The sequence below is a fragment of the Salvelinus namaycush genome, chromosome 32 (genome assembly GCF_016432855.1).
Source record: "Salvelinus namaycush isolate Seneca chromosome 32, SaNama_1.0, whole genome shotgun sequence".
In the NCBI taxonomy this organism is placed as follows: domain Eukaryota; kingdom Metazoa; phylum Chordata; class Actinopteri; order Salmoniformes; family Salmonidae; genus Salvelinus; species Salvelinus namaycush.
This window is the reverse complement of record NC_052338.1, coordinates 17085635-17099897: the sequence shown is the minus strand read 5'-3', so window position 1 is coordinate 17099897 and position 14263 is coordinate 17085635. Positions and strand designations below refer to the sequence as shown.

The window sequence follows — 14263 nt, the reverse complement described above, 5'->3', positions numbered from 1 at the left end:
TGCAAAAGGGAAAATAAATATGAGTTGTATTGACAGTGGTGTTTGTTCTTCACTGGTTGACCTTTTCTTGTGGCAACAGGTCACAAATCTTGCTGCTGTGATGGCACACTGTGGTATTTCACCCAGTATATATGGGAGTTTATCAAAATCGGGTTTGTTTTCGAATTCTTTGTGCATCTGTGTAGGGAAATATGTATCTCTAATATGGTCATACATTTGGCAGGAGGTTAGAAAGTGCAGCTCAGTTTCCACCTAATTTTGTGGGCAGTGTGCACATAGCCTGTCTTCTCTTGAAAGCCAGGTCTGCCTACGGCAGCCTTTCTCAATAGCAAGGCTATGCTCACTGAGTCTGTACATAGTCAAAGCTTTCCTTAAGTTTGGGTCAGTCACAGTGGTCAGGTATTCTGCCACGGTGTACTTTCTGTTTAGGGCCAAATAGCATTCTAGTTTACTCAGTTTTTATTTTTAATACTTTCCAATGTGTCAAGTAATTATCTTTTTGTTTTCTCATGATTTGGTTAGGTCTAATTGTGTTGCTGTCCTGGGGCTCTGGGGGTGTGTTTGTGTTTGTGAAAAGAGCCCCAGGACCAGCTTGCTTAGGGGACTCTTGTCCAGGTTCATCTCTCTGTACGTGATGGCTTTGTTATAAAAGGTTTGGGAATCGCTTCCTTTTATGTGGTTGTAGAATTTAACGGCTCTTTTCTGGATTTTGATAATTAGTGGGTATTGGCCTAATTCTGCTTTGCATGCATTATTTGTTGTTCTACGTTGTACACAGAGGATATTTTTGCAGAATTCTGCATGCAGTCTCTCAATTTGGTGATTGTCACATTTTGTGAATTCTTGGTTGGTGAGCGGACCCCAGACCTCACAACCATAAAGGGCAATGGGCTCTATGACTGATTCAAGTATTTTTAGCCAGATCCTAATTGGTATGTCAAATTTTATGTTCCTTTTGATGGCATAGAATGCCCTTCTTGCCTTGTCTCTCAGATCGTTCACAGCTTTGTGGAAGTTACCTGTGGCGCTGATGTTTAGGCCAAGGTATATATAGTTTTTTATTGTGCTCTAGGGCAACGGTGTCTAGATGGAATTTGTATTTGTGGTCCTGGCGACTGGACCTTTTTTTGGAACACGATTATTTTGTTCTTACTGAGATTTACTGTCAGGGCCCAGGTCTGACAGAATCTGTGCAGAAGATCTAGGTTCTGCTGTAGGCCCTCCTTGGTTGGTGACAGAAGAACCAGATCATCAGTAGACATTTGACTTTAGGGTGAGGCTGTGTGCTGCAGACTTTTCTAGTGCTATCGCCATTTCGTTGATATATATGTTGAAGAGGGTGGGGCTTAAGCTGCATCCCTGTCTCACCCCACGGCCCGGTGGGAAGAAATGTGTGTTTTTTGCCTATTTTAACCGCACACTTTTTGTTTGTGTACATGGATTTTATGATGTTGTATGTTTTTCCCTCAACACCACTTTCCATCAATTTGTATAGCAGACCCTCATGCCAAATTGAGTCGAAGGCTTTTTTTTCCCTCTCTCTCTCGCTCTCAAACTCTCTCTTTCTCTCTCTCTCTCTGTATAAGGTTTATGTAAGATTTGTAATCTCTGTGTCTGTTCTCTGGTCCTCTCTGTGGGGGTTCAGTGTTTTCGATGGTGAGCTGGACAACATCACAGTGTGTAGAACCCCTCTGTCACATGCAATCTTATTCATTAGAATCTAAAAGGCAGAACTGATTCTAGGTCAGCCTTCCTACTCAGAGCACAAGACCAGATGAGCACAAGACCAGATCTTAGGGTTAACTCTTCTTGACATTATAATGGTGTCATTCTTGCTCATGGAAAACCTTGTAGCTGGTTAGATGGTACTGTACTTTTCATTGATACTTCTACTTTGCTTATATCCTTCCCAGACTAATGTGATGAGAATATGTTAGTTTTGATAACTGCACGTTAGGTGGCCCACTCATCCCAGCCACCGGGTGTGTCACAAATGGCACCATATACCCAATATAAACTCAGCAAAAAAAGAAACGTCCATTTTTCAGGACCATGTCTTTCAAAGATAATTCGTAACTTCACAGATCTTCATTGTAAAGGGTTTAAAAACTGTTTCCCATGCTTGTTCAATGAACCATAAACAATTAATGAACATGCACCTGTGGAACGGTCGTTAAGACACTAACAGCATACAGACGGTAGGCAATTAAGGTCACAGTTATGAAAACTTAGGACACTAAAGAGGCCTTTCTACTGACTCTGAAAAACACCAAAAGAAAGATGCCCAGGGTCCCTGCTCATCTGCGTGAATGTGCCTTAGGCATGTTGCACGGAGGCATGAAGACTGCAGATGAGGCCAGGGCAATAAATTGCAATGTCCGTACTGTGAGACGCCTATGACAGCGCTACAGGGAGACAGGACGAACAGCTGATCACCCTCGCAGTGGCAGACCACGTGTAACAACACCTGCACAGGATCGGTACATCCGAACATCACACCTGCGTGACAGGTACAGGATGGCAATAACAACTGTCCGAGTTACACCAGGAACGCACAATCCCTCCATCAGTGCTCAGACTGTCCTCAACAGGCTGAGAGAGGCTGGACTGAGGGCTTGTAGGCCTGTTGTAAGGCAGGTCCTCAACAGACATCACCGGCAAACAATGTTGCCTATGGGCACAAACCCACCGTCGCTGGACCAGACAGGACTGGCAAAAAGTGCTCTTCACTAATGAGTTGCAGTTTTGTCTCACCAGGGGTGCTGGTCGGATTCGCGTTTATCGTCGAAGGAATGAGCGTTACACCGAGGCCTGTACTCTGGAGCGGGAACGATTTGGAGGTGGAGGGTCCGTCATGGTCTGGGGCGGTGTGTGTCACAGCATCATCGGACTGAGCTTGTTGTCATTGCAGGCAATCTCAACGCTGTGCGTTACAGGGAAGACATCCTCCTCCCTCATGTGGTACCCTTCCTGCAGGCTGATCCTGACATGACCCTCCAGCATGACAATGCCACCAGTCATACTGCTTGTTCTGTGCGTGATTTCCTGCAAGACAGGAATGTCAGTGTTCTGCCATGGCCAGCGAAGAGCCCGGATCTCAATCCCATTGAGCACGTCTGGGACCTGTTGGATCGGAGGGTGAGAGCTAGGGCCATTCCCCCCAGAAATGTCCGGGAACTTGCAGGTGCCTTGGTGGAAGAGTGGGTTAACATCTCACAGCAAGAACTGGCAAATCTGGTGCAGTCCATGAGGAGAAGATGCACTGCAGTACTTAATGCAGCTGGTGGCCACACCAGATACTGAGTGTTACTTTTGATTTTGACCCCCCCTTTGTTCATGGACACATTATTCCATTTCTGTTAGTCACATGTCTGTGGAACTTGTTCAGTTTATGTCTCAGTTGTTGAATCTTGTTATGTTCATACAAATATTTACACATGTTAAGTTTGCTGAAAATAAACGCAGTTGACAGTGAGAGGACTTTTTGTTGTTGCTGAGTTTACTATAGCATATACACAGCTAGTGCGCCCAAAATAAAATAAATTGTGTGTTGTTTTTGACACAGAAAGTGAAAATTAAATATTGCTGGTTTATCTTGGAGCTTGAGCATGAGCTCCGTCAGTTGTGTCTCAATCAGAGAAACCTTTTGTCTTTGAAGGAAAGGCCCATTGAAAAGGTCTATTCCTAAATGGACATCACCATGATGGGTTCTCTTGTATGAAAGCATGAATTGACTGATACAGTGGGGCAAAAAAGTATTTAGTCAGCCACCAATTGTGCAAGTTCTCCCACTGAAAAAGATGAGAGGCCTGTAATTTTCATCATAGGTACACTTCAACTACTAGAGAAAAAAAATCCAGAAAATCACATTGTAGGATTTTTTATGAATTTATTTGCAAATTATGGTGGAAAATAAGTATTTGGTCACCTACAAACAAGCAAGATTTCTGGCTCTCACAGACCTGTAACTTCTTCTTTAAGAGGCTCCTCTGTCCTCCACTCGTTACCTGTATTAATGGCACCTGTTTGAACTTGTTATCAGTATAAAAGACACCTGTCCACAACCTCAAACAGTCACACTCCAAACTCCACTATGGCCAAGACCAAAGAGCTGTCAAAGGACACCAGAAACAAAATTGTAGACCTGCACCAGGCTGGGAAGACTGAATCTGCAATAGGTAAGCAGCTTGGTTTGAAGAAATCAACTGTGGGAGCAATTATTAGGAAATGGAAGACATACAAGACCACTGATAATCTCCCTCGATCTGGGGCTCCACGCAAGATCTCACCCCGTGGGGTCAAAATGATCACAAGAACGGTGAGCAAAAATCCCAGAACCACACGGGGGGACCTAGTGAATGACCTGCAGAGAGCTGGGACCAAAGTAACAAAGCTTACCATCAGTAACACACTACGCCGCCAGGGACTCAAATCCTGCAGTGCCAGACGTGTCCCCCTGCTTAAGCCAGTACATGTCCAGGCCCGTCTGAAGTTTGCTAGAGAGCATTTGGATGATCCAGAAGAAGATTGGGAGAATGTCATATGGTCAGATGAAACCAAAATATAACTTTTTGGTAAAAACTCAACTCGTCGTGTTTGGAGGACAAAGAATGCTGAGTTGCATCCAAAGAACACCATACCTACTGTGAAGCATGGGGGTGGAAACATCATGCTTTGGGGCTGTTTGTCTGCAAAGGGACCAGGACGACTGATCCGTGTAAAGGACAGAATGAATGGGGCCATGTATCGTGAGATTTTGAGTGAAAACCTCCTTCCATCAGCAAGGGCATTGAAGATGAAACGTGGCTGGGTCTTTCAGCATGACAATGATCCCAAACACACCGCCCGGGCAACGAAGGAGTGGCTTCGTAAGAAGCATTTCAAGGTCCTGGAGTGGCCTAGCCAGTCTCCAGATCTCAACCCCATAGAAAATCTTTGGAGGGAGTTGAAAGTCTGTGTTGCCCAGCAACAGCCCCAAAACATCACTGCTCTAGAGGAGATCTGCATGGAGGAATAGGCCAAAATACCAGCAACAGTGTGTGAAAACTTTGAAGACTTACAGAAAACGTTTGACCTCTGTCATTGCCAACAAAGGGTATATAACAAAGTATTGAGATAAACTTTTGTTATTGACCAAATACTTATTTTCCACCATAATTTGCAAATAAATTCATTAAAAATCCTACAATGTGATTTTCTGGATTTTTTTTTCTCATTTTGTCTGTCATAGTTGAAGTGTACCTATGATGAAAATTACAGGCCTCTCTCATCTTTTTAAGTGGGAGAACTTGCACAATTGGTGGCTGACTAAATACTTTTTGCCCCACTGTACATGAAAGGCACTTATCACGTCTTTTAACCATCACATCACAGGTGATTAAAGTACTTGACTCTGCCATTGATTTAACAATCAGCTTCTTTCAAACCTAACAAATAGGCAGCTCATTTGAGAGACATTGAAATAGAGTGAGCAAGAGAAGTACAAAACCACATGGCTTTGACAGATAGGTGAAAGGGGAGGAGGACATTGGGGGAATGGGGGGAGAGACCATGCTCTCTTTCTCGCTCTATCGCTCTCTCTCCAGCTGACTCAGGCGTGCGTGTGTGTGTGTGTGTGTGTGTGTGTGTGTGTGTGTGTGTGTGTGTGTGTGTGTGTGTGTGTGTGTGTGTGTGTGTGTGTGTGTGTGTGTGTGTGTGTGTGTGTGTGTGTGTGTGTGTGTGTGTGTGTTCAGAGCCATTAGTATCACTGTGGTAATTCGGGACTCTATGTGCCCAAATTATAATTAGACATTCACCAAAGCGCTCAACCAAGTGATTTCCTTAAAAAAAAGGCCATCTGTGGACCAAGTGGGTGTATTCAGACAACACTCTGTCTCTCTCACACACACACACTTTGAGCTTTATCACACAAAACATTACACAAGGATAGGAAGTCTTGTTGTTCTGATAGTTCATTTACCAAGCTTGAATCGAGGAGTGTAATTGAAAATGGCCCCCATCATCATCATGGCGGAACTATAATAAAGGCACACACACATACACATGTTGTCCACCCACTGCTCCCTATATCTATCTAACCCAGACTGATCTTTCATTTATCACTGCTGTGTCAGCCACTCTCACACACACACACACCACAACAGACAACTTTCCATGAACCCCACTACAGCCAACAGGCACTCCCCAGCTACCTTTGATAAGGCTACAATTATTGTCCTGATGCCAAGTTGCATGTAGATAGATTAACATTTTATCCTTAAAATGATGTAAATAACTAAGTATTAGTGGATGTTTGCACACCCCATGCCCTGTACCCATTATGCACTTCACCTCCAGCCAGCTGTTCATCAAAGGAGGGGGCTATGGGAGGAGGGTTTGAGTTGTGTATAGCAAACGTGCACACTAAGATGGCACCTCTACAATTTTCTCTTCACACTCTTCAATTACCACATTTTCCCCCAATGTAGCACTAATGCAATTCCACAAAATACACATCTGTAGCAGCAGATTGGCAAAAAATCTAATAGCACAGTATCCAAACAGGTTGTCTCATGGAAGCCTTTAGTCTAGCTGATTTACTGATTCACACAAAGTCTGCATAAATTCAAAGCATACACATACTGTAATTGACACTGCCGGACTGCACACGAGACCCGAATGCAGTTTAGAGTTGTCATCAGAACTGAAAATTAGATCCCTGTCCGACGAGCTGAAGCCCGAGCCCAGGCCTGGCCCGACATCACAGAAATGAAATGAGGCCGAACCTGAAAAAAAAACTGATTTCTAGAAAACAGCAGGCTATATTGATTTAAACTGGTGTTGAGAACAGAGCGGCGGAGTTGGGTAGCAGCGGACTGAGGAGACGAGGAAACGACTATTGGGCTTAGAAGCGCAGAGAAAGGAAAATTCACCTTAGTTATGATCAACTGAATGATGAAAATATTGGAATATTGTAATTGAAGGCATGTTTCAAATTCTTGCTTATACTAAAACTCCCAAAGTCATATACAACCGTTTTAAAGCAATAGCTGTGTGTGGTCACCTAGATGATCATTTCAGCACCATTTTGATTGGGACAGAGCCATGGCGCTGCTTTAAGACAACTTGGGGGACTCATATAGATAAATCAATCAATGTCAGATCTTTGTTTTCACTGAATCTCCGTTTAGATATTTGGTAACAATTAGGCTGGGGAAATGTTAGCTTAATTGAGGTGAGTGCTAATGATGAGTCCCGTGTGGCTCAGTTGGTAGAGCATGGTGCTTGCAATGCCAGGGTTGTGGGTTTGATTCCCACAGGGGACCTGATAATCAATCAAAGTGATTTTGTTTCACTGAATCTCTGTCTGTATATTTGGTTAATGGATCTCTGGTTGGACAGGTGGAATTGGTAGCTCCTTTATTTGTTTGCTCATCTATCACTAATCAGAAACATTTAGCATGCAATAATGTAGCCTAAATCAAGTGTATTATCTATCTATTGACTCAAGTAGTAGTAGCCTTATATAGAGCCTGAACTATTTTCCTATCATCCCAATCCCACTGAAACCCCAAATCCTGACTCCTGTCTCGCATGAAAATGTATAACTTTATTCTGTAATCCATAGGTTGCATTATCAAAGCACGTTTCGCTTATTCATGTCAAAATACCAGGGGCACAACTTTCACTGGGGATGGGGGGACATCCTGAAATTGCATTTTTGTCCTCCCCAGTTTTATGATACAAAACGAGGCAACACTGTGCTTTAGGACCATTCGGATGCCTCCGAGTGGTCGGGTAGGCTGTTTTTCCGACCGGATAAAAATGAATAATAATAATTATGTCCCCCACTTCTAAAACCAAAGTTGTGCCCCTGTAAAATACCCTTATAACATTTCCCCTGCTTCTCTGCGCTGTCTTGTATTACTGCCCACATGTGAACTTTGGTTGAGAATGTGTGATCAACAAAAGGTATGAGAGTAGATTTTTGGGGGACAGAGTTGGTCCCCGTTAAGATACCTTGATATCTCCCGAGTGGCGCAGCAGTCTAAGGTACTGCATCAGAGTGCTAGAGGCGTCACTACAGATCTGGGTTCGATTCCGGGCTGTGTCGCAGCCGGCCGTGACCGGAACACCCATGAGGTGGCGCACAATTGGCCCAGCGTCGTTAAGGGAGGGTTTGGCCGGCTGGGATGTCCTTGTCCCATCGCGACTCCTTGTGGCCAGGCACATGCACGCTGACTTCGGGCGCCAGTTATACAGTGTTTCCTCTGACACAATGGTGCAGCTGGCTTCCGGTTTAAGCGAGCAGTGTGTCAAGAAAAACCTCCCTCTGCAACTGGATCCTGGACTTCCTGACGGGCCGCCCCCAGGTGGTAAGGGTAGGCAACAACACATCTGCCACGCTGATCCTCAACACTGGGGCCCCTCAGGGGTGTGTACTTAGTCCCCTCATGTACTCCCTGTTCACCCATGACTGTGTGGCCAAGCACGACTCCAACACCATCATTAAGTTTGCTGACGACACAACAGTGGTAGGCCTGATCACCGACAACGATGAGACAGCCTATAGGGAGGAGATTCGAGAACTGGTAGTGTGGTGCCAGGACAACAACCTCTCCCTCAATGTGAGCAAGACAAAGGAGCTGATCGTGGACTACAGGAACAGGCGGGCCGAACAGGCGCCCATCAACGTCGACAGGGCTGTAGTGGAGCGGGTCGAGAGTTTGAAGTTCCTTGGTGTCCACATCACCAACGACCTATCATGGTCCAAACACACCAAGACAGTCGTGAAGAGGGCATGACAAAACCTTTTCCCCCTCAGGAGACTGAAAAGATTTCTCATGGGTCCCCAGATCCTCAAAAAGTTCTACAGCTGCACCATCAAGAGCATCTTGACCGGTTGCATCACCGCCTGGTATGGAAACTGCTCGGCATCTGACCGTCAGGCGCTACAGAGGGTAGTGCGTACGGCCCAGTACATCACCGGGGCCAAGCCTCCTGCCATCCGGGACCAATATAATAGGCGGTCAGCCCATAAAATTGTCAGAGACTCCAGTCACCCGAGTCATAGCGGTACCGGAGCAAAAGGCTCCTTAACAGCATCTACCCCCAAGTCATAAGACTGCTGAACAATTAATCAAATGGCCACCGTACTATTTACATTGATAACCACCCCCTCCATTTGTTTTGTACACTGCTGCTACTTGTTGTTTATTATCTATGCATAGTCACTTCACCCCGACCTACATGTACAAATGACCTCAACTAACCTGTACTCCCGCACACTGACTCGGTACCGGTACCTCCTGTATATAGCCTCGTTATGTTATTGTGTTACTTTTTATTATTTTTTACTGTATGGGCGCTTCCGATTTTAGTAGTATTTCCCGGGACTCTCGGCATAAATATAAATGATTCTCGGTATTGAAACTTTGTAGATTTTCTGGAAAATATGAATCCCTAATACACACCCACACACACATTGACATGGACACACCAGCCAGATCGCTCAAGATCCACTGCAAAATTTGACGTCCATCCAGGTAAGCAGGACATCGGTAGATTACTTCAAAACGGGCCACTAGGGGCAATGGTGACCGCTATTACCGTCAAGTAGGCTTGGGGTTTGCTAGGGCGTTGTGGACGGAGCTGTCGGAAGCCGTAAACTGCGAGCTCCGGCTCCGAGGGTCGCTGGTTCAATCACAGTGCTAAGCCCTCGTTTTTTATTTTGGGAGGTTTCAACCTATCCAAACATGAACCTTTAACTTAACCATTGGGAAGGAATGCTTAAACTTAACCATGGAGTTGTTTTAGTTGACCTGAACCACTTTCTGTGGTACGCAAGAATGTGCGTGTATCTGTGTGTGTGTGTTAATGTGCTGTCATTGCTGCTCTCTGATTCCACTTACTGACTCTATGCTGCTCTAACACACACACACACACACACACACACACACACACACACACACACACACAGCACATTTACATCTAGCCTAATACTATACTATACAACAGCCATGATTGTTATGTGCTGTAGCCAAGTCTTCTATCATGCATCGTTATGTACACAGTATGGGACAATAGGCTGCATCTTCATGTATGTCACAGTCTCTCTTTCTCTGTTGTGTGTTGTTCTCCCTGTTACGGCTTTAAAGCTGTGTTTGTGCTTGTGTGTGTGTATATGAGTGTGTGTGTGGTTGAAGTTCCATCTATGTCCACTAGGTGTCGCTGTGGGAAGCATGTCTAGGGCACACTTGGCATAGGAGACCTGTTCCTCGGGGGGCCAAGACTGTGACCTATAACAACAACAGAGCTGAATCTGACCTGAAAGGCATTCTACTAACAAACTCTACTACAAAGTTCTGTCTGTTTGAAAGAGCAACTGAGCAAACAGACTTTCCCTCCGCAATTGTTTTTGTCAGCAGACAGTTTGCTTTGCATCACTTCAGTATTGGTTGAGATGTTGGGATCATCATTCATAGCCTATATACACACAAATTAAGCCTTCTTAAGCAAATCGAACAAAACCCTTCATATGTCTTTCAGGCTCCAATGGTGTAAGCCGACGCATCACCGTGGGGTATTCTGACACTCCGCACACAGGTGAGAATAAGTGCCATCAGAGACACTCATCTATACACGGCTCTGGGTACCTTCTGTATAGTTAACAATGTCATACTGATCTCATAGAAACTGACTGGGAATACAGAGAGCTAGAGAGTTACGTTTAAGTGCTATGTTTTCAGTGAGTTGTCCATGTAATCTCCAGCTCTATCTCCCTCCAGCCCAGGCCAGTATCAGAAGGCAGGGGAGGGTATGAGAATGGTGTCTAGGCCCTGAAGCCCAGCAGCATGTCAGGTAACACTTTTAAAATACATTGAAGTATTCATCTACTCTGTAGGAACAGTCTTTTTGGGGGGGCGCATGTCACAGCACAGAATGCCTCACTGGACTGGGTCAATATCTGTGGGGGGGGTTTTGTTTACTGCATTAAATTGAAATGAATGTCATCAGGGCTTTTGACCCAGGCGAGTGTGGCATGCTGTGCTGTCTTGTGCTATGCTGTGCTGTGACGCTCACAAAAAGAGACTGTTTCTGTTTCTAAATGCTTTCTGCTTCTCGTTTCTAGAGCAAGGAGACAAATGCACCACCCCCCGCTGGAAACATGAGGCCTTGCAAAATGGTACAGTTCTATACCTCCCTCTCAACAGTTCTAGCTGTCTATGTATCTACATCAGTGTTGGCTGCTGAGGGGAGGACAGGCTTGTGGTAATAGCTGGAACGGATCAATGGAATGGCATCAAACACATGGTGTTTGATACCATTCCACTCCTTCTGCTCCAGCCATTACCACAAGCCTGTCCTCCCCAGTTAAGGTGCCACCAACCTCCTGTGATCTACATAGTACAGTTGCATTCCTCCCTGTCATTCTATCTATCTACAAAGTCCTGTTCCTCATCCTCATACTTCTCTATTCTATACTGTCTGTCTGGGTTGTGGGGTTATAGTAAAGTAGTGTTTTTTCATGATGGGGTTCAGGGGGAAAGTCTTACATTGGGGGTAGTTGAACAACAGTGAAGAAACACTGCACTAAAGTGTGCTCTCAGAATATATTTTGTCATTGGGAGAATGACATGTACTATTGAAAGGTATCTGACCCTATTGAACTCGATTTGATCTAATATATGTGTATGTCATACGGTTGAGGTATTCTGAACAGTCAGAACAGTCAGTGACATTCTAAACCACTGTATAGCAGCTCACATATGAATTAGAGATCCAATCATTAAATCATTTCCCCATTTCAGATGCACCTTGATCTTCCCTTTCATTCTCGGAAAGCTGTGTGTATGTGTGTGTGTCCGCTGGCCTTACTGACAGAGATCTGAACTAAATAGTCATGTCTGCGTGGGAGAGAGATAGCGTCATGCCAGCTGGGTACTCTCTGTGTCTGTGTTTTATTCATGTGGAAACGTCCAGGCTGAATATGGAAACAGACAGGGTTTGGTTGGGTCCTCTCTGTCACTGTTTAAAGAGGAGAAGCTCTTCTGCACACTGCGCTTGCAAAGTGTCAAATATATATTTTTTGTGCCAACGTTTCAGCCTCACAGCCTTAGGCAGAGCCATGAATGTTAGCTGTTTGTTACTGTTACCTGGCAGAGGATCAGTGTGCAGTGATGAGGTCAAAGGCATTCACGTGTCACTCCTTTTGCCATGGGTAACATAGAGGGCTGCTTCAGTATTGTTTCCGGGTAAAGTAGTATAATTGTGTGGTTTTCTCTTCTACAAAAATAATTTTACCCAAAGGCTGATAGTGTGCTATTTCATGAACCCATTCATTCTATTTCATGAACCCATTCAACCCACCCCCACCCCCTCCACACACTCCCCCCTTTTAGTGCTCCATTTTTAGGTTCCGTTTTGAATAATTCAGTTCTCTGTCTCTCATCCAGATGGATGCGGGACACAACATGCCAACTGTGGTTCTGTCTGTCTGTTCTGTAGCTCTAACTGAAACCTTTTGAATGTCTGTCCATCTCTCTTTCTCTCCCCCTCTGTCTCGCTCCTCTCCCTCTTTCGTTTTCTCAATCAGAGAGAGAGAGAGACAGAGAGAGAGAGAGAAAATTGAATAAGTAGGTGTTCTAAAACTTTTGACCAGTTGTATAGTTATATTATATTGCAGTATCAACCCTTCAAGGTTGTTCAAGGGCTTGTCATTTGGACTTTTTTCCTAATAGCTTTGTCTTACATGCTAGATAATTCTGTCAAGGCATCAGTTAGTTACTGTATCTCAAATGGCAGTGAAGGACCAGAGCCCAAAGAAGATCTGGTCAAAACTAGTGCATTGGGTGTCATTAGGGGCACGTCACTGCATCATTGAGTCATTGCGTCATACAGTACGTCTTGATAGGTAAGAACAGGAGAAGTGGAATGGAGGGTGATGATGAGACTGGATTCACATTTATTTATCCCCAAAATTAAAGTGTTTCTGGTCGTCATGACTCATTCTGCTGTTGTTTTGTTGTCCATTTGGTGTACAGATGTCAGATTAGCATTAGCACATACTAACACAAATTAACAGAGAGTCTAAGGGACAGTTCACCCAAATTAGAAAATAACATATTTGTTTCCTTACCCCTTATCTATGGATGAGAAAATACATCATTCCATGGTTTGGTTTTGGTTACCTGGCCACTGTCACCAACCGCTAACCTTAACGCCTTTGTCCAAATATCTGTTCAAGACAATGTACCAGATAATAGCATATTTTAAATTTCTTAGTGACATTATTGAGCTACACAATCAGTTTCCGACATGTTAGGTGATTTGGGCCTGAATAGCAGTATTGACTACTAGCATCTGCTTGTCATTAACTATGACACCATTGCCTGAGATTCACCAAACACCATAATTCCATTTCTGAGTAGGCTTCCCCTGTGAGCAGGTCGATAATGTGTAGACATTTCCCACTGAAAAGGTATCTAGTAGTAGTAGATGTAGTAGTAGGTATAACGCTGAACATGATCCGGCAGCACTGTGCACTGTTGTGGCACAAATTACTTTATGGATAACCAACTATGGATCTTCAAATTATCACACTAGCTACCAATATTAACGGAAGTGTAAAGAATATATGTTTAATTTAGTACCAGAAAATATAAGTGTCATTAGCAGAAAGCCCCAGGAAAAGACCATCATGTTCTTGTTGTTAACACACTTGACACCTTGTGAGCTAATATAGTGATAAACCTAATAGACTTTAGTCACACTCACTTTGGGGTGAACATTGGAGTGTTCATTGAGAATCATTGAGGCTCTCCCAACGGTTTGCCTCGGCTCACCCAGGCCTTGTGAGGGGAAGGTTGCCCGGGGCCTGGTGTTAGCCTAGTGTCCTCCTCAGGTAACACGGTGTTGGATGGGGACATCTGGCTCAGGATAACATGTCAAACCAGGCCCTATCCTTGCAAGACTGAAGCCTGCCATCTGAAAATTGTTGTTGACCAGCTTTGAACCCTCTGAGACCTCAAGTGATCGATCAGGGAGGGAATATATTAGCGAAAAGCCTGCTTCGGCTTCCAGTATCGACAGGTGCTGAGGAACGAGGTTGAAGGCTCTCCCTGGAGTGTTGCTGTTGAGAACCTGGACGGACTTGACTGGACTGGACAACCAAGGTTGGGCCTTGGGGCATTACCACCAAGAGGATATACTGTATATACCCATATCCATAGATCCGCTGACCTTTCTGTGAGACCTCAGAAATACAACAGAAATAGCATAATTA

The 14263-nt window shown here is 44.5% G+C and overlaps 1 protein-coding gene across 4 annotated transcripts in view; it reads left to right on the top strand.

The window, feature by feature from the left end:
• The window catches only part of LOC120026928 (thyroid hormone receptor beta-like), a 107247-nt gene that overhangs the window by 69219 nt on the left and 23765 nt on the right, over nucleotides 1-14263 (top strand). For all 4 annotated transcript variants that reach the window (XM_038971699.1, XM_038971697.1, XM_038971700.1 and 1 more), the window contains exons 2-4: nucleotides 10528-10584; nucleotides 10767-10839; nucleotides 11111-11164. In XM_038971699.1, the coding sequence (XP_038827627.1) occupies nucleotides 10833-10839; nucleotides 11111-11164 (61 nt within the window). In that variant the 5' untranslated portion in view covers nucleotides 10528-10584; nucleotides 10767-10832. The remainder of the gene's footprint in view (nucleotides 1-10527; nucleotides 10585-10766; nucleotides 10840-11110; nucleotides 11165-14263) is intronic.